This window comes from Nerophis lumbriciformis, linkage group LG10, assembly GCF_033978685.3.
Source record: "Nerophis lumbriciformis linkage group LG10, RoL_Nlum_v2.1, whole genome shotgun sequence".
Classification (NCBI taxonomy): Eukaryota; Metazoa; Chordata; class Actinopteri; order Syngnathiformes; family Syngnathidae; genus Nerophis; species Nerophis lumbriciformis.
Genome location: NC_084557.2, coordinates 48,192,148 through 48,213,071, shown reverse-complemented (window position 1 = coordinate 48,213,071; position 20,924 = coordinate 48,192,148). Strand labels below are relative to the sequence as shown.

The window sequence follows — 20,924 nt, the reverse complement described above, 5'->3', positions numbered from 1 at the left end:
TGTAGGCTTAATGATGCACTTACATTATTATATCAACTATCAGAGACAGAAACTCTTCATTTAACATAATGTCCTTTTTTGCTGCTTCAACACAGCTCAATCAACACAGAAAAAGGTCAAGTGAAATAACAGACAGACAGGGCTTTGCTGTCCGTAACACACTCACACACCGCAAAATGAGCTAACATTACGCTAAAAGAGAATTAGCCTTCACCTCAAGCCAGGACTGCGAGCGAGCTGAGCTGCAGTTTATATTTCTCGAAGGTCAACGGGCTCATAGTGATGTTACTAGTAGTTGACTGGGAGGTGTTTATTATCATTTGGGGAGAGTCCGCGGCCTGATGATTACCTGCTAAACGCTAAGCACTGACTACATGCGATCTGAATACGCACTGCTGATTGGCTGTTACCGCTCTGTTTGTAACCAATCAGATGGTTGTGTGGGTGGGACAATGCTGGGTGCTGTGTAGAGGACTGACAGAGACAGAAGCAGAAGGAAGCAGAGGCGGCTACTTAATATGTCCGTGTGGAAACTCGTTCGGTACACCTCCGAACCGAATCGAAACCCCCGTACCGAAACGGTTCAATACAAATACACGTACCTTTACACCCCTAATTTTACGGTAATGTGTTCATAATTTCACACATAAGTCGCTCCAGAGTATAAGTCGCACCCCCGGCCAAAATATGAAAAAAACTGCGACTTATAGTCCGAAAAATACGGTATAAACGCCCTAAAAAACATACAAAACCGCTAACACTGCTTCATTTACATGCTGTGACATGTGTATTAACGAAGTATAGCGACATTGTTTTTGTAAGAGCTAACACAGAGGAACTACTTTTCTGGCGTCGTGACACATCATGTTGCTCACACTGCTCTTCCAACCACTGCTAATATCCAGTTACTAACTAGCTTGACCTGCTAATAACGTTGGTTGCGACCCACCATTAAATAAAGAAGGAAGAGCTTGAGCTGCTTTTGCTACTGCTCTATTGCCTTTGAGTTTGTAAACGCTAACGCTAGTTTATAAATCACGCATCTCACCTGTATAGCAGAAGGCTGTGGCACACTGCAAAAAGTCAGAAAGAAAAAAACAAACAAAAATGAGGGGTATTTTATTTGAACTAAGCAAAAGTATCTACCAATAGAACAAGAAAATTTGGCTTGTCAAGACTTTCCAAAACAAGTAAAATTAGCTAACCTCAATGAACCCAAAAATACCTTAAAATAAGTATATTCTCACTAATAACAACTGTACTACTATATGAGTACGTATTTTCTATTGTTTCATTGAAAATAAAACAGCAAAGTCCATTTGGCTGTCATCTGTTTTAATTATGAGACACAATTGTGTCAAAGTCATGATTTTTTTTTCATGCTTGAAGTAAGAAATGATGACTTTAAAAAAAGTAGTTTTATACTTGTGAGTGTTGATGACACAGCTTTGCAACACTTGATATTCTAGTTTCAAGCATGTTTTACTCAATATAGGTCATCAAATCTCAGCAACAAGCTGTTATATCTTACTGAGATCATTTAGGACCAAAACACTTAAAACAAGTAAAACACTCTAACATAAAATCTGCTTAGTGTGAAGAATGATCTTATCAGACAGAAAATAAGCAAATATCACCCTTATTTGTGATATTTCATCTTACCGTACTTAGATTTCAGTTTTTGTAGTGCACCAAGCTGGGAAGTCGGTCAACTTAGAAAATCCACACGCTACCAACGTGATGTTATATGGCTCTCAACAAATAGAGCGCAGCATAAGACCATTGAAATGGAATAGAATAGAATGACTTTTATTGTCACTATTAGGGATGTCCCGATCCAGGTTTTTGCACTTCCGATCCGATACCGATATTGTTTTTGCACTTCCGATCCGATACCGATACTGGCCTATCCGAGCATGTATTAAAGTTATTTAACCTACTTAGTTGTCAGAATCATGTTGAAAAGGGTTTTAGTACTCTTGATAACAACTAGCCAGCTGAATTAGGGGAGTTTGAATAATACACAATGGTTGGTAACAAGAAACTGACCTGTTTATTCAAGGATAAACACAAAATAGACAAAATTATACATGACAAACAGAAATGGCATCATTGAACTAGGGCTGGGCGATATGGCCTTTTTTTAATATTGCGATATTTTAAGGCCATATTGCGATACACAATATATATCTCGATATTTTGCCTCAGCCTTGAATGAACACTTGATGCATATAATCACAGCAGTATGATGATTCTATGTGTTTTGATTGATTGATTGAGACTTTTATTAGTAGGTTGCACAGTGAAGTACATATTCCGTACAATTGACCACTAAATGGTAACACCCCAATAAGTTTTTCAACTTAAATTGATTCATGATACAGATATATACAATCAGATATATACTATCATCATAATCCAGTCATCACACAAGATAATCACATTGAATTATTTACATTATTTATAATCCAGGGTGTGGAGGGGGGCGCCGGATGTAAGTGTCAAAAAGACAGCCAAAAGAGTTTGATATGAGAATAAATCTAAAGTTAAAATATAGGGTAGAAATGCACCCATTTGCAGGAAATGTAGTCTTGATTTTCAAAATGTTCTTTCAAGGCTTGCATGTCTACATTAAAACATTCTTCTTCATACTGCATTAGTATATGCTACTTTTAAACTTTCATGCAGAGAAGGAAATCACAACTAAAAAAATCACTAATTTTTTCATACGGTGTTGATGTGGAAATTTTTGCCTCGGCATTTTGATGGTGTGGACGTGTGGCACCGAATGGAGATCAGCGTCTCGACAGACGTTATAATATTTGAACAATGATGACGAAAACTGTTTTCTCTGTCATGTCCGTGTGTCAAAAATTGTTATGCGCTTATTATTTTACTTGATTTTGTGCGTGGCATATAATTGCTATGCGCAGAGGACGCTTGAGCAGTGCGCAATTGCACAGGCGCGCACCTTAGAGGGAACGTTGTTCACACGGCTGCGCTAGCATCACAGCTAACGTTAGCCATGCTGCTACCTCTCTGCTCGGGGAGGACGTATACGTATGTGACGTATGACGTGACACTATGTGACGTATGACGTGACAGTATGTGACGTATGACGTGACAGTATGTGACGTATGACGTGACAGTATGTGACGTGTGTAAGAAGGTGCGCTTGTTGTCTGTGAGAGGGAGACACAGGAATGAGTGAGAAGAGCCTGTTGTGTAATGCCAGCAGCTAAAAGCAACTGCGTGAGAATCCACAGACCTGTGGATGTGTTGAAGGTGTGCTGGAAAATGCGGAACGGAAATTAGGGAGCAGCAGAAAAGTGGAATGTATTATTTAAATCGGTGTGTTGGAAAACACGGATCTGGATCGGCATTTTCCCATGCCTTGCCAATATGCATTTTTTGGCAAATATATACCAAATATCGGATCGGGACATCCCTAGTCACTATACACAGTTACAATGAGATTAAAAGCAACTCCAGTATCAGTGCGACAGTCTATAAATATGCAAAACATAGAAAGGAAAGAAAATAAATCATGCAAAAGGAGGTAAGGTGCACAGTCCAGTCCTGAGAATGAATGTTCTGAATCTGTTGTTAAATATTATACTATATAGACATATACCGTATTTTTCGGACTATAAGTCGTAGTTTTTTTCATAGTTTGGCCGGGGGTGCGACTTATACCGTATTTTTCGGAGTATAAGTCGCACCTGCCGAAAATTCATAATAAAGAAGGAAAAAGACATATATAAGTTGCACTGGAGCCCGGCCAAACTATGAAAAAAAACTGCGACTTATAGTCCGAAAAATACGGTACTCAGGAGCGACTTATGTGTGAAATGATTAACACATTAGCGTAAAATATCAAATAATATTATTGATCTCATTCACGTAAGAGACTAGACGTATAAGATTTCATGGGATTTAGCGATTAGGAGTGACAGATTGTTTGGTAAACGTATAGCATGTTCTATATGATATAGTTATTTGAATGACTCTTACCATAATATGTTACGTTAACATACCAGTTGGTTATTTATGTCTCATATAACGTACACTTATTCAGCCTGTTGTTCACTATTCTTGATTTATTTTAAATTGCCTTTCAAATGTCTATTCTTGGTGTTGGCTTTTATCAAATACATTTCCCCCAAAAATGCGACTTATACTCCAGTGCGACTTATATATGTTTTTTTCCTTCTTTATTATGCATTTTCGGCCGGTGCGACTTATACTCCGAAAAATACGGTACTAGGGGTGTAACGGTACACAAAGATTTCGGTTCGGTACGTACCTTGGTTTAGAGGTCACAGTTCGGTTAATTTTCGGTACAGTAAGAAAACAACAAAATATAAATTTTTTGGTTATTTATTTACCAAATTTGCAAAATCTTCCACCAAAAATATTTATTTAGTGTAATATTTGATGTGAAGTAATGGGAACCTTGGATAGGTCAATAATTCAAAATAACATTGATTTTGATTCAATATTATGTTTTGAGCAATGACAGTTGGAAAGAAAAAAAAAACAGCTTTGTTTTATTAGTCAACATTGCAACTTTTTCTAAATTACATTTCACCTTTAAGCTTTTTTATTTCACTTTTGTTATGTTTTTGTTTATTTTAATAGTATTTTTAGAATGTGCCGTGGGCCTTTAAAACATTAGCTGTGGGCCGCAAATGGCCTCCGGGGCACACTTTTGACACCCCTGCTATAGATAATAAAACATTAAATGTGATAAATCTATGGATAAAAAGCAGAGCCTGGCGACGCATGCGCGTTTATCATAACTCTCTCTCTCTCTCTCTCTGTCTCTGCCCCTCCCTCACCAATGCTGCTGTTTGTTTTGTTTTTAACCCCTTCTTAACCCCGAACGTACATTGAAAATACACGCAACCCTAACTCAAAATGCTGGACATTTGAGGCATTTAAGAAACTCCGCCCTGACAGCCCCGCAAAAGAGGACATGTCCGCTGAAAAGAGGACGTATGGTCAGTCTATCGTAGCCCGTTAGCTGCTAGCATGCCGTGTGTTGTGCCTCGGTGTGCATTGTTTACACAATGTGCGTTACACTACTTAAAGGGGAACATTATCACAATTTCAGAATTGTTAAAACCATTAAAAATCAGTTCCCAGTGGCTTATTATATTTTTAGAAGTTTTTTTCAAAATTTTACCCATCATGCAATATCACTAAAAAAAGCTTCAAAGTGCCTGATTTTAACCATCGTTATATACACCCGTCCATTTTCCTGTGACGTCACATAGTGATGCCAACACAAACAAACATGGCGGATAGAACAGCAAGCTATAGCGACATTAGCTCGGATTCAGACTCGGATTTCAGCGGCTTAAGCGATTCAACAGATTACGCATGTATTGAAACGGATGGTTGTAGTGTGGAGGCAGGTAGCGAAAACGAAATTGAAGAAGAAACTGAAGCTATTGAGCCATATCGGTTTGAACCGTATGCAAGCGAAACCGACGAAAACGACACGACAGCCAGCGACACGGGAGAAAGCGAGGACGAATTCGGCGATCGCCTTCTAACCAACGATTGGTATGTGTTTGTTTGGCATTAAAGGAAACTAACAACTATGAACTAGGTTTACAGCATATGAAATACATTTGACAACAACATGCACTTTGAGAGTGCAGACAGCCCAGTTTTCATCAATTAATATATTCTGTAGACATACCCTCATGTCAGCAGGCCAGGGAAGCTAGGGTCGATATTCTTCTCTTGATCATCTTCGGTGGCATAAGGGACGGTGTGAGCCAAGACATCCAGGGGGTTTAGCTCGCTCGTCTGCGGGAACAAACTGCCGCCATTGCTTGCCGTGCTACCGAGGTCCTTTGTCCCTGAATTGCTCACACACTCCGGCAGATTCAATGGGGGTCTGGCGGCAGATTTCTTTGACTTTATGGTTGGAAATGCATCTGCTTTGAGTGTCGCAGGATATCCACACATTCTTGCCATCTCTGTCGTAGCATAGCTTTCGTCGGTAAAGTGTGCGGAACAAACGTCCAATTTCTTGCCACTTTGGCATCTTTGGGCCACTGGTGCAACTTGAATCCGTCCCTGTTGGTGTTGTTACACCCTCCGACAACACACCGACGAGGCATGATGTCTCCAAGGTACGGAAAACAGTCGAAAAAACGGAAAATAACAGAGCTGATTTGATTCAGCGTTTGAGAAAATGGTGGACTGCTTCCCGATGTGACGTCACGTTGTGACGTCATCGCTCCGAGAGCGAATAATAGAAAGGCGTTTAATTCGCCAAAATTCACCCATTTAGAGTTCGGAAATCGGTTAAAAAAATATATGGTCTTTTTTCTGCAACATCAAGGTATATATTGACGCTTACATAGGTCTGGTGATAATGTTCCCCTTTAATATGTCCGTGTGGAAACTCGTTCGGTACACCTCCGAACCGAACCGGAACCCTCGTACCGAAACGGTTCAATACAAATACACGTACTGTTACACCCCTAATATATACAGAAGCATTCAGATTGTGGGGGAAAAGTAAAAATTGCACACATGACTCAGAAGCAATTTTGACCTGAGCAGTGAGGATTATTCTGAATTCACCATCTCACGAAACATCCCATCCGTCGGCATATGTTTTAATTTGAAACATTAATAAATAATGCTACATGATAACACTCTGAAGCTCTCAGTCTGCCTTTAGTGGTAGCAAACACAGAAAGTGCTCTCTACGTTGTTGTTGTCATTTCACAAAGCACATTGCATCAATTGCTGCAGTTGCTAGGTGCTTTGGGAAAGCAGGAAAGCAGTTACAGTAATGCTTGAAATGACCAAAATACTGTAAATATTACATGATGTCATGAATATGACTACATTACATAAATACTTACATCATGTGTATACAACGTTGTTGGATAATTTTCTGAGTGCATTCAAGGCAGAATTACCTGCATTGTTAGCCGCCCTTTTAGTAGCAGTTGTTTTACTATTGAAAGTAGTATATAAAAAAGATAGGCACGTGTTCTTGTGGATGATGAAAGTCCTCAAATAAAAGCACAGTTCCCATTTAACCTCACCTGTTAGTGCTCCATTAATGAAGCACTTTTATCTCACTTTTCTTACAAAGTACGTGTAAGTCCGAAAACCAGTGAAGTTGGCACGTTGTGTAATTTGTAAATAAAAAGAGAATACAATGATTTGCAAATAACTTATATTCAATTGAATAGACTGCAAAGACAAGATATTTAATTTTCGAACTGAGAAACTTTATTTTTTTTGTGTGCAAATAATCATCAACTTAGAATTTAATGGCAGCAACACATTGCAAAAACATTGGCACAAGGGCATTTTTATCACTGTGTTACATGGCCTTTCCTTTTAACAACACTCAGTAAACGTTTGGGAACTGAGGAGACACATTTTTGAAGCTTCTCAGGTGGAATTCTTTCCCATTCTTGCTTGATGTACAGCTTAAGTTGTTCAACAGTCCGGGGGTCTCCGTTGTGCTATTTTAGGCTTCATAATGCGCCACACATTTTCAATGGGAGACAGGTCTGGACTACAGGCAGGCCAGTCTAGTACCCGCACTCTTTTACTATGAAGCCACGTTGATGTATCACGTGGCTTGGCATTGTCTTGCTGAAATAAGCAGGGGCGTCCATGATAACGTTGTTTTGATGTTGCTCCAAAACCTGTATGTACCTTTCAGCATTAATGGCGCCTTCACAGATGTGTAAGTTACCCATGTCTTGGGCACTAATACACCCCCATACCATCACACATGCTGGCTTTTCAACTTTGCGCCTATAACAATCCGGATGGTTCTTTTCCTCTTTGGTCCGGAGGACACGACGTCCACAGTTTCCAAAAAACAATTTGAAATGTGGACTCGTCAGACCACAGAACACTTTTCCACTTTGTATCAGTCCATCTTAGATGAGCTCAGGCCCGGCGAAGTCGACGCCATTTCTGGGTGTTGTTGATAAATGGCTTTGGCTTTGCATAGTAGAGTTTTAACTTACACTTACAGATGTAGCGACGAACTGTAGTTACTGACAGTGGTTTTCTGAAGTGTTCCTGAGCCCATGTGGTGATATCCTTTACATACTGATGTTGCTTTTTAATGCAGTACTGCCTGGGGTATCGAAGGTCACGGGCTTAGCTGCTTACGTGCAGTGATTTCTCCAGATTCTCTGAACCCTTTGACGATATTACGGACCGTAGATGGTGAAATCCCTAAATTCCTTGCAATAGCTGGTTGAGAAAGGTTTTTCTTAAACTGTTCAACAATTTGCTCACGCATTTGTTGACAAAGTGGTGACCCTCGCCCCATCCTTGTTTGTGAATGACTGAGCATTTTTTGGGAAGCTGTTTTTATACCCAATCATGGCACCCACCTGTTCCCAATTAGCCTGTTCACCTGTGGGATGTTCCAAATAAGTGTTTGATGAGCATTCCTCAACTTTATCAGTATTTATTGCCACCTTTCCCAACTTCTTTGTCACGTGTTGCTGGCATCAAATTCTAAAGTTAATGATTATTTGCAACAAAAAAAAAAGTTTATGAGTTTGAACATCAAATATGTTGTCTTTGTAGCATATTCAACTGAATATGGGTTGACAATGATTTGCAAATCATTGTATTCCGTTTATATTTACATCTAACACAATTTCCCAACTCATATGGAAACGGGGTCTGTAGAGTGGGTCAGAGGTCACATCCCACAGTCTAGTAAAGGTGTGCCTCTTTGGTCTTCCAAGTGCGAATCGGAGCCATGCTGGCTTACACTCCCCTGGATGAGAAGAGCCTGGCACTGCTGCTCACGTACCTGCAAGACTTCCTCAAGTGAGCATCCGCACACATTTCAGCTGTGGAGGAAGAAGTCACGTGACACGTGTCACTTTGTCGCAGGTATCTGGTCAAGAACTCCGCCACGCTCTTCAACGCCAGCGACTACGAGGTGGCCCCGCCCGAGTATCACCGCAAAGCCGTCTGAGGATCATGAAGGAAGCCCCGGCTGGAGTCGTCACAATAACACCGGAAAAGAGTTTCTTTCATTTGGAAAGTGCACTGTCCTTGTATTGGTATGTTTTTAATGCCACCTTTTTAGTTTGTATCATTGGTCTTTTGACAAGGAAGTTCAACATTTCACTTTTTAGTACTTTCATTTTTGTTCATCATTTTCTAATAAAAGTTCTCCATGTTGTTCACGCGTCTGTGCTTTATGGCGCTTCAACTCGTTGGCCGTGACACTTCAGTGCAGGTCCTGGAAAATGTCACACTTTGCTCTGATCTGAACGTGTTCCTAAATAGTCAAATGTCAGAGGAGTGCGAATCCTACGGCCGTGTGAAGATTTAATATTTGTGCACTGCAAAAACTGCAATCTAAGTAAGATGAAATACCGGTATGTCAAATAAGGCTGATATTTGCTTATTTTCTGTCTGATAAGATCATTCTTCTCACTAAGCAGATTTTAAGTTAGAGTGTTTTACTTGTTTTAAGTGTTTTGGTCCTAAATGATCTCAGTAAGATATTACAGCTTGTTGCTGAGATTTGATGACCTATATTGAGTGAAACATGCTTGAAACTAGAATATCAAGTGTTGCAAAGCTGTGTCATCAACACTCACAAGTATAAAACTACTTTTTTAAAGTCATCATTTCTTACTTCAAGCATGAAAAAAAAAAACATGACTTTGACACAATTGTGTCTCATAATTAAAACAGATGACAGCCAAATGGACTTTGCTGTTTTATTTTCAATGAAACAATAGAAACGAGGAGCAGTTTTTTCTCCGTTTTATTAAAAAATTGCTCTAGAGCGCAATTTTTAAATTTGGGGTTAGGTTTTTTTATTAGATCGCAATTTCTGCCAGTCCTGATGTGTGCGTTCAGTTTGGTGAGTTTTGAAGCGTGTTAAGGGGGGCAAATTACAGCTCAAAGAGGCAAACGTTACTGTTTTTAGTACTTTTTTGTCTTGAAGGGGGAATTGCCAACTTCCTGTTGATTTCCGCCCAAAGATATACAATTATGAAAACTAGGTCTAAGTCAGACCTACATAGAGGTTTTTGTTTCTTGTCTCTCCGACCTTCCTAGTTACAGGCAGTCTGTTTTTTTTTTTTTTCCTAGGGGGCGCTAGAGCGCAATTTTGAGTTTTGGGGTTCGGTTTTTTTTATTAAAAGACAATTTTCGCAGGTCCTGATGTGTGGGTCAAATATGGTGAGTTTTGAAGCATGTTAAGTGGGTCAAATTAGTGCTCGAAGAGGCGGCGGGAGAAAAATAAAGAATAATAATAAAACCTTACAAATTCAATAGGTCCTTATGTCCCATTGCATAAGGACTCCCACAGGGAGTCCTTATGCAATGGGCCATGCGGGCCCTAATTAAAGCTGCAAGCAGCATTGGTCGGGCCCGCGTATTTGGCAGGTGCTAGTCCTAACTGTCCCAATACTTTTGTCCAGTGATAGTCATAAGTGTCCCAATACTTTTGTCTACTTTTAGTCTGAAGTGTCTCAAGACTTTTGTCTAGTGTACCTACCTTGTCTGCATTGTGTGGGCACGTTGGTGCTTCCTGCTTTTAAGCAGCCATCTTAAAAAAAAACAGCAGCGCAGCAGCATCAGCGCAGCGGGTCTTTGAAGGGTCATAAAATCAAAACCGGAGCAGGTATTAAAACGCTGTTCTGTTATTTTATACACAAGGGTTTAATCTCTCTCCTGTGTTAGTTTGAAGCCGAAACAACAAACGCGCTCAGAGGAGATAGTTTTTGAAGGAAGGTGACCGGTTTTTACAAAAATGTTGTTTTGAAGGGGGAATAGCAAACTTCCTGTAGATTTTTGCTGGGGGTTGTCAATTTATGAAATGTAGGTCAAAGTGAGACCTACATAGAGGTTTTTGTTTCATGCCTCTCTGACCTTCCCAGGGAGAGTTACAGGCAGTTTTTTCATCCGAGGAGCAGTTTTTTGTGCGTTTCATTAAAAAGTTGCGCTAGAGCACAATTTTGAGATTTGGGGTAAGGTTTTTTTTATTAGATCACAATTTTTTGCCAGTCCTGATGTGTGTGTTCAGTTCGGTGAGTTTTGAAGCATGTTAAGGGGGTCAAATTACAGCTCAAAGAGGCAAAAGTGACTGTTTTTAGTACTTTTTTGTCTTGAAGGGGGAATTGCCAACTTCCTGTTGATTTTTGCCCGAGAATATACTATTATGACATCTAGGTCTAAGTCACACCTACATAAAGGTTTTTGTTTCATGTCTCTCCGACTCTTAGTGGGAGTTACAGGCAGTCTAGTTTTTTTTTCCGTAGGGGGCGCTAGAGCGCAATTTTGAGTTTTGTGGTTCGTTTTTTTTAAAAAAAGGCAATTTTCGCAGGTCCTGATGTGTGGGTCAAATATGGTGAGTTTTGAAGCATGTTAAGTGGGTCAAATTACAGTGGCGGCGGAAGAATAAAGAATAATAAAACCTTACAAATTCAATAGGTCTTTATGTCCCATTGCATAAGGACTCCCTTTGGGAGTCCTTATGCAATGGGCCATGCGGGCCCTAAATAGGTACTCATATAGTAGCACAGTTGGCACAGTACAGTAAACTGACAGTTAATATTTAAACATTTAACATTTCTAACAATTTTGATGAGAAATAGTTCATGCACATTCAGATAAATTCTCCAAAATTACAATTAAAAATTAAAGCTGCAAACAGCGTTGGTCGGGCCCGCGTATTTGGCAGGTGCTAGTCCTAAGTGTCCCAATACTTTTGTCAAGTTTTAGTCCCAAGTGTCCCAATACTTTTGTTAAGTTGTAGTCTTAAGTGTCCCAATACTTTTGGCCAGTGTAGGTGTCCCAATACTTTTGTCCAGTGGTAGTCCTAAGTGTCCCAATACTTTTGTCAAGTAGTTGCCATAAGTGTCCCAATACTTTTGTCCAGTGTAAGTGTCCCAATACTTTTGTCCAGTTTTCGTCCTAAGTGTCGCAATACTTTTGTTCAGTGGTATTCGTAAGTGTCCCAATATTTTTTTCCAGTGTAAGTGTCCCAATACTTTTGTTCAGTTTTCGTCATAAGTGTCCCAATACTTTTGTCTACTTGTAGTCCGAATTGTCCCAATACTTTTGTTTAGTGTACCTACCTTGTCTGCATTGTGTGGGCACGCTGGTGCTGCCTGCTTTTAAGCAGCCTTCTTGAAAAAACAGCAGCATCAGCGCAGCGGCTCTTTGAAGGGTCATAAAATCAAAACCGGAGCCGGTATTAAAACTCTTTCGATAACTTTTAATCAAAAGGGTTCCATCTCTCTCCTGTCTTAGTTTGAAGCCGAAACGACAAACACGCTCAGAGGAGATAATGTTTGAAGAAAGGTGACCGGTTTTTACAAAAAATTTGTTTTGAAGGGGGAATAGCAAACTTCCTGTAGATTTTTGCTGGGGGTTGTCAATTAATGAAATGTAGGTCTAAGTGAGACCTACAGAGAGGTTTTTGTTTCATGTCTCTCCGACCTTCCCAGTGTGAGTTACAGGCAGTTTTGTCATTTTTTTCTTCCGAGGAGCAGTTTTTTCTCCGTTTTATTCAAAAATTGCTCTAGAGCGCAATTTTTAAATTTGGGGTTAGGTTTTTTTATTAGATCGCAATTTTTGCCAGTCCTGATGTGTGCGTTCAGTTTGGTGAGTTTTGAAGCGTGTTAAGGGGGTCAAATTATAGCTCAAAGAGGCAAAAGTTACTGTTCTTACTCAAATTTAGTGTTGAAGGGGGAATAGCAAACTTCCTGTAGATTTTTGGCAGAGGAAATAAATTAATTAAATTTAAGTCTAAGTGAGACCTACATAGAGGTTTTTGTTTCATGTCTCTACAACATTCGTACTGGGAGTTATAAGCAGCTTTCTTTCTAGGGGGCGCTAGAGCGCAATTTTGAGTTTTGGGGTTTGGTTTTTTGATAAAAAGTTTTGCCGTATATTACTGATGGGTGTGTAAAATTTGGTGAGTTTTGAAGCATGCTAAGGGGGTCAAATTACAGCGCAAAGTTGCGGAAGAATAATAATAATAAAACCTTACAAATTCAATAGGTCCTTATGTCCCATTGCATAAGGACTCCCTTTGGGAGTCCTTATGCAATGGGCCATGCGGGCCCTAAAAATGTTGGCCGGGCTGTATATATGTGCACTAATTGACTGAAAGAGCACGCACTTGGTGCGATGATGTCATGTTATCCATGGAAAAATGCCTTTTTAGACAATATGATTTGCCTGAGCGGCTAGGAGACCCCGAGAGTAACAAGCGCTTGCCTTGTTGCCTTTCCATTAAGAACAATAAATTAGTTTTTAGTATAAGTTTGCTGGTTTCAAGAAATGTAATGCCGAGCGCATATCATTATGTCAAGATAATGGCACTAGCATTTACTTCATTCAAGAATATTTTTCAACATATTGAGCAAAAAAGTCTCTTTTTTTTCTACCAAGAAAAGTGCACTTGTTATTAGTGAGAATATACTTATTTTAAGGTATTTTTGGGTTCATTGAAGTTAGCTAATTTGACTTGTTTTGGGAAGTCTTGACAAGCCAAATTTTCTTGTTCTATTGGCAAATAATTTTGCTTAATTCTGTCACGACTTGGTCCTTGGATTTTGTTTTTCCGGAAGGCAACGGAAAGTTGGCTCGGGCGAGACGGGAATGTGAGTACATGATTGTTTATTACTATCAAAAAAAAGTACAAACGAAAAGCGCACACAGTGGCGGAGAACAAACTATGAAACCAAAAGACTATAGCATTAATAAACAAAAACTTACTTGGCTTGGACTAAAGTAGCAGCATGAAAGATGGACATGAAAAACAAGTGTCAGGAATATGCAGAGTATATACTGTATGTGGGATGTCGCCAGAAAGACAAACTGAAAACAATGAACTTAAATACTACAGGCATGATTAGTGGAAACAGGTGCGTGACGTGACAGGTGAAAACTAATGGTTGCTATGGTGACAAAACAAACAAAAGTGCACAAAAAGTCCAAAAACAAAACCGAACATGACTAAAACAAAACATGATCACACAGACATGACAAGTTCAAGTAAAATACCCCTCATTTTTGTATTGTCTTTTCTTGTTTTTGAACACTGACTTTTTGCAGTGCACTGCCTTATACGGCGTCGAAGGGGTGCTACAAATTGTGAGTTCAAATATTTGATTTCTTTATTTTTTCACGTTTAATATGTTTTTTTGCCATTTTAATTTTGACAGTACCACATAAGATATTGGAGCGTTAAACGGTTTATTTCATGTCTTTTATTGATGATTTCAAGACATGTTAATGCTCTGCATGATTATAGCCAAGCGTATTGATTTTGTTAACTTTCGAATTCACACACAAATAAGTGAGTGCCCAACATGTCACACTAAGGGTGGCCGTATAAACAACTCCGACACTGTCATAAAGATGTGCCATTTAATGAAACCACAGGAAACAAGGACAAAAGGGCACATTTGCACCGCAACACAACATAAACACAAGGGAACAACTTCCCAGAATTCACTGCAGCACCAACTCTTCCGGGACGCTACAATATGTTTTAATTTCTGATGCGTTTTAATTGATTTTTAAATTTGCCAGATAATAACCCAATGTCAATGCCCAGGCAGGCTTAATTGGGTTCCTGTATAGTATTTCTCCGGAAATGGTCATGTGGTGACATCAAAGATGGTATTTTGAGAGATAATCATTGAAGTGGGACACCACTGAAGGCCTAGGTGGGAAACGCACTGTGTTTTTTTCAATATTATAAGAGCTCTCTAAATGTCAGTTTCAAACACTGATGACATTTATTAAACAAGACAAGAAGCAAAGAATTAAACAGAGACAAGATTGTACGCCGCCTCTTTTATTTGGACTTTCCCTGATTACATGGCGACAGCTGTTTCTAAGGGACATGGGTCGTAAACAGCCATGGCCTTTGATTACAGAACAGTTCAAAAGAAAAGGTCGTAAAACAGTTCAAAGAAGCAGTGCCTGGAGGGGAGTCTGATCCTGCTTCCTCTTCGCTTTTGTAGTTCTTGGGTCAAGACAATATCTTTCTGTTGATTACAATACATGAAAGAAACAGAACACCTTCATGTTGCTTCCCATCCTACACAGTGGAGTTTTACAAGCCTTTTTTGCTTGGTAGGATTAAAGACAGCTTTTGTCCTCTCGCCGGGAACTCAATGTAACACAAAGATTTGTGATAACTTAGATACAATTATTCTAACACTAAACATGAATTATATTATATTATTCACATGTGAATAAGGCTGTATAATAGACTGTATTTATATTATTCACATGTAAAAAACAAATCTAAGTGTTTATTATTTATTGTGAGCGAACTGTGGTGCTGAATTATCCCCAGTGGTCAATAAAGTACTTTCTATTCTATTCTAAATAACACCATTTAGTCACTTTTACACTCTTTTAGTCCAATATAATAATTCTACCTGATGCTGACAATACTAATAGTCTCATCTAGTGGCCAATACTACTGTAGTATTGATATGTTTATGTCATTAAGACATTTTCATGCTTAGAAATACACAATTGAGGGCAAAAATGTTGTAAAATATGCTTTAATAAATCCATTATTTTGGCCAAAAGACTCATTCTCAAGGAGTGTAAAAGGATATAATATGAATTAATGGGAACTAATCTGGAAGCCTTTACTGACATGTATTGAATCATAACTTAGACTTTTTTTCTCTCTCTCTCGGGAAAGGGAGGGGAATAAAGGAAAGAAGAAGGGTAAAAAAAAAAAAAAAAAAGAGGGAAGAAGGGAAAAAAAATAAAAATAATTGTATCTTTTTTGTCATTTTATTCCTTTTTTAGGGCCCGCACGGCCCATTGCAAAAGGACTCCCACAGGGAGTCCTTATGCAATGGGACATAAGGACCTATTGAATTTCTAAGGTTTTATTATTATTCTTTCTTTATTCTTCCGCCGCCTCTTCGAGCACTAATTTGACCCACTTAACATGCTTCAAAACTCACCATATTTGACCCACACATCAGGACCTGCGAAAATTGTCTTTTAATAAAAAAACCAAACTGCAAAAATCAAAATTGCGCTCTAGCGCCCCCTAGGAAAAAAAAAACTAGACTGCCTGTAACTCCCACTAGGAAGGTCGGAAAGACATGAAACAAAATCCTCTATGTAGGTCTTACTCAGACCTAACTTTCATAATGGTACATTCTTGGGCTAAAATCAACAGGAAGTTGGCAATTCCCCCTTCAAGACAAAAAAGTACTAAAAACAGTCACTTTTGCCTCTTTGAGCTGTAATTTGACCCCCTTAACATGCTTCAAAACTCACCGAACTTAACACACACATCAGGACTGGCTAAAACTGTGATCTAATGAAAAAACCTAACCCCAAATCTAAAAATTGTGCTCTACAGCAATTTTTTAATACAACGCACAAAAAACTGCTCCTCGGATGAAAAAAATTACAAAACTGCCTGTAACTCCCACTGGGAAGGTCGGAGAGACATGAAACAAAAGTCTCTATGTAGGTCTCACTTAGACCTACATTTCATAAATTGACAACCCCCAGCAAAAATCAACAGGAAGTTTTCTATTCCCCCTTCAAAACAACATTTTTGTTAAAACCGGTCACCTTCCTTCAAAATCTATCTCCTCTGAGCGCGTTTGTCGTTTCGCCTTCAAACTAACACAGGTGAGAGATAAAACCCTTGTGATTAAAAGTATAGATGGGATTTTTAATACCTGCTCCGGTTTTGATTTTATGACCCTTCAAAGACCCGCTGCACTGATGCTCCTGCGGTGCTGTTTTTTTAAGATGGCTGCTCAAAAGCAGGAAGCACCAACGTGCCCACACAATGCAGACAAGGTAGGTACACTAGACAAAAGTCTTGGGACACTTCAGACTACAAGTAGACAAAAGTATTGGGACACTTAGGACTAGCACCTGTCAAATACGCGGGCCCGAACAACGCTGCTTGCAGCTTTAATTTATTATTGTTATTATTTTTTGTATTGTTCCCACACTACCATTTTATGTCACTTTTGCTATGGTTCTGTCACGGTTTACTTGCTTTTCTTTTGTGACTTTTTATTTTTATTTTTATTTTATTTTTTCATCTGATCAAGCCACGAAAATGTGACTTTCTTCTTCTTTTTTTTAAGTGTGAACGGTGGAGAATTCCCCGGGAGGTGATCCAGTGATCACTTCCTGAGGATCCTTGATCTAGTCACGTGAGGAAGTGAGCTAACGATATCGGTAAATTGTAGGTTGTTATTTTATTTAGTCATTGCGAATACTTGTAGGAGAAAGTGTATGCTTAAATAACAGACGTTTTAAAGCTGAGCAGGCGCTTATTTTTTTTATTTTTTTTAACGCGAACTAACGAGGAAGGGAAAATGTCCGGAGAAGCTGTCGTCGTCACACCGGAAACGGGCATCGGGGCCCCCACGTCGTTCCCCGTTGTTCTGAAGAAAATAATGGGAATGCCTCCGCCGAATATACTGGACGGTGATGAAGACACTGACAAGGAGAAGCTGGGTCTGGATGACAGTGCCGACCTGGGCGGAGGAGTCAGCGAGATGGGGCCGTCAGCCGCCCTCACCCCCGCTATCTGGGACAAGACCATCCCCTATGGCGACGAGGACTTCCACCTGGAGTACACGGACCTCGAGGAGTTCCTCATGGAGAACGGCATCTCCGCCTCACAGGGAGAAGACTCCCTCCAGGGGAGCATTTCGATGGAAAAGAAGAAGGCCGTCAAGACCGAGGAGGTTACGCCGGCCGACGTGGGCCTGCTGCCCATTGAGGAGCTGGGCAAGTGTGATGAGGAGGTGGTGATCATCAGAGGTGTGGACTCGAGTCACATGACTTGGACTCGAGTCAGACTCGAGTCATGAATTTGATGACTTTAGACTCGACTTGACAAAATGTAAAAAGACTTGCAACTCGACTTAGACTTTAACATCAATGACTTGTGACTTCACTTGGACTTGAGCCTTTTGAATTGACATGACTTGACATGACTTGCTACTTTCCCCAAAACCCAAACATGAAAAAGTTATTCGGGAGCGCTCCGTATTTTTCATTGTGTACTTGTCTATCAGCGTTGCGTGTGTCAGCTGGTGTGGTCTCAGTACAACAGCCAATCAAATTAGATCTACTTTGTTTTCATCACACAGCATTCATCCAATCAAATTGCAGGACAACCAACGAAGAAGACATGTCCAAACCACACGCCAGTGAACAAAAAATTATACCTAAAATAATTTCGTTTGGGTATAAAAATTACGAGGTGGTCAACACAAAACGGTTTGCAGTATGCAACACATGCGGTTCGAAAATGACTGATGGAGAGGCAACAACTTCCAACTTCGTCCGGCATTTGAAGTTGCACAAAGAACGGTAAGTTTTGAATGTAAGATAACGTTTATTGGCTAAGTAACGTGACTTTTATTTGCTGTGTAGTTAAATCAGTGAGGCTGTAAACTCACTGCTAACGTTATAACGTTATTGCAAACACGGGAATCTGTTGCAGTTCACTACCTTATTCATACTTTTTGTTCAGTGATTTTTTTAAGCAGGGTTACGTTAGTCAATATATCACACGTAACGTTAGACGGCGGTCAGCAGCACCGCGTATTTTAGCCACCTAAAAAAAGACAAAAATAGTCAAATAAAGGTCAGTTAAAATGTATACTATATTATGAATATGTGTACCGTTTTAGCTAGCTTTCTGACATACTGTTGGTTGTTTACCTCAGTGGTCCCCAACCACCGGGCCGCGGCCCGGTACTGGTCCGTGGATCGATTGGTATCGGGCCGCACAAGAAATAATTTTTTTTTTTTTTTTTTTTTTAAATTAAATCAACATAAAAAACACAAGATACACTTACAAGTAGTGCACCAACCCAAAAAAACTCTCTCCCCCTTTTGTTCTGGGCATTGAACATGAAGACTCTTCCTTCACTGTTCCGAGTGGCCATGAGAGTCTTGGCAGTGCCTGCCTCCAGTGCTCCAGTGGAGCGAGTTTTCAGCCATGGTGGCATCATACTACGCCCCCATCGTGCACAAATGACTGACAGACTCTTGGCTAATTTGGTCTTTTGCAAATGCAATGCAGCATAGGGCCCTGACATATAAAAAGTACAACTTTTTTGTTATGTTCACGTATATGTCATGTTTTTTCAATGTTAACACTTTTGTACAAATAAGTACATTTGCACTTTATTTCTCAATGTGTTTGTTCTGTAAAGGAATGAGTTAATGTTTAAAATGACTGGTTAATAGTGCTATTATAAAGTGCAATGTCAGCACAATTTTCTTTCCTGCAATTTAAAATGCACTTGTTTTAATAAATAAATACAGCGTTTGAAAAGCATACACAATCTGTGTTAATATATTAGTCTGGTTAAAAGGACTTGAAAGGACTCGAAACTCAAAATGCAGGACTTAGGACTTGACTTGAGACTTTCCAGTCTTGACTTTGGACTTGACTCGGGGCTTGCCTGTCTTGACTCGGGACTTGACTCGGACTTGAGGGCAAAGACTTGAGACTTACTTGTGACTTGCAAAACAATGACTTGGTCCCACCTCTGGTGATCATCACTAACTGCGAGACAGACATCACGTGTGATGTTACATCAGAAGTAAAAACAGAAGCAGAGTGCACGTCACCAGAGCCTGTCAATCCTGACGAAATCGAAGTCGAAATCAACTACGAGCCAGACCCCACAGACCTGGTCTTGTCTAGTGTACCGGGGGGCGAACTCTTCAACCCCCGCAAACACAAGTTCAGCGAAGAAGAGCTCAAGCCTCAGCCCATGATTAAGAAAGCTAAAAAGGTGTACGTTCCTGACGAACAGAAGGACGAAAAGTACTGGCACAGACGAAACAAGAACAACGTGGCAGCCAAACGCTCACGGGACGCCCGCAGACTAAAAGAGAACCAGATCACGGTGTGAGCGGCGTTCCTGGAGCGGGAGAACTCAGTTTTGAGGACTGAGGTGGCGGACCTGCGCAAGGAGTGCAGCTCTTACAAGGACATCGTGGGTCACTACGAAGCCAAATTTGGAAAACTGTAAGGGACACAATATGTGTATGAAATATTGTCAGATGTACTGACCCAACACAATACACTTTGTGGGCTGACGAACAGGGAGGGAGGGAGGAGTCATTTCCTGCAAATATGTCACTCATCCTTCATCTATTCTCTTTCAAGTGCGGTGCCAGTAGACCACATTTGATTTATTTTTCTAACACGTGAATAAACAAATGACACACACAGAACATTTTAATAGACCGGGTGTAGAAGAGAAGGCGCCACAGCAATGCAAGGCAATACAAGCTATTACAACGTACCTGTACTTTTTTAATCATCCATGTAAGTGAATAAGATGATAGTCAAGTACATACAATATAATTTAAAGTACAACGAATTTAGTTTTCAGTACATTGCCCCGATGTTGTGTATTTTCATTTAGGTGACAATTATGGGTTTTTTGTTATACAGTATATCTTTAAGGGAGCGATAACAATATTTCAAAGATAGTATAAGTTGGTTCATCTTCACATGTCTTTTTAAAGAAGTGTCTTTTTTTCATTGATAGTAAATGACTGGGACATGTCTTCAGGGGATTAGTGATATTCTGTGATTCCTGTTTCAGTTGGTGTGTCTGCCCCTCTTGTCTCTGCACAGCGGACTAGCTTGGGGTGGCATAGCTCGGTTGGTAGAGCGGCCGTGCCAGCAACTTGAGGGTTGCAGGTTCGATCCCCACTTCCGCCATCCTAGTCACTGCCGTTGTGTCCTTGGGCAAGACACTTTACCCACCTGCTCCCAGTGCCACCCACACTGGTTTAAATGTAACTTAGATATTGGGTTTCACTATGTAAAGCGCTTTGAGTCACTTGAGAAAAAGCGCTATATAAATGTAATTCAC

General features: G+C 39.9%; 1 protein-coding gene and 1 pseudogene across 2 annotated transcripts in view; both read left to right on the top strand.

The window, feature by feature from the left end:
- Nucleotides 1–9,210, top strand: part of morf4l1 (mortality factor 4 like 1) — a 28,135-nt gene extending 18,925 nt beyond the window's left edge. For both annotated transcript variants that reach the window (XM_061969256.2, XM_061969255.2), the window contains exons 11-12: nt 8,763–8,847; nt 8,914–9,210. In XM_061969256.2, the coding sequence (XP_061825240.1) occupies nt 8,763–8,847; nt 8,914–8,998 (170 nt within the window). In that variant the 3' untranslated portion in view covers nt 8,999–9,210. The remainder of the gene's footprint in view (nt 1–8,762; nt 8,848–8,913) is intronic.
- A 7,946-nt stretch (nt 9,211–17,156) lies between these two features.
- On the top strand, nt 17,157–20,145 carry LOC133612191 (thyrotroph embryonic factor-like; annotated as a pseudogene).
- Nucleotides 20,146–20,924: the final 779 nt, after the last annotated feature.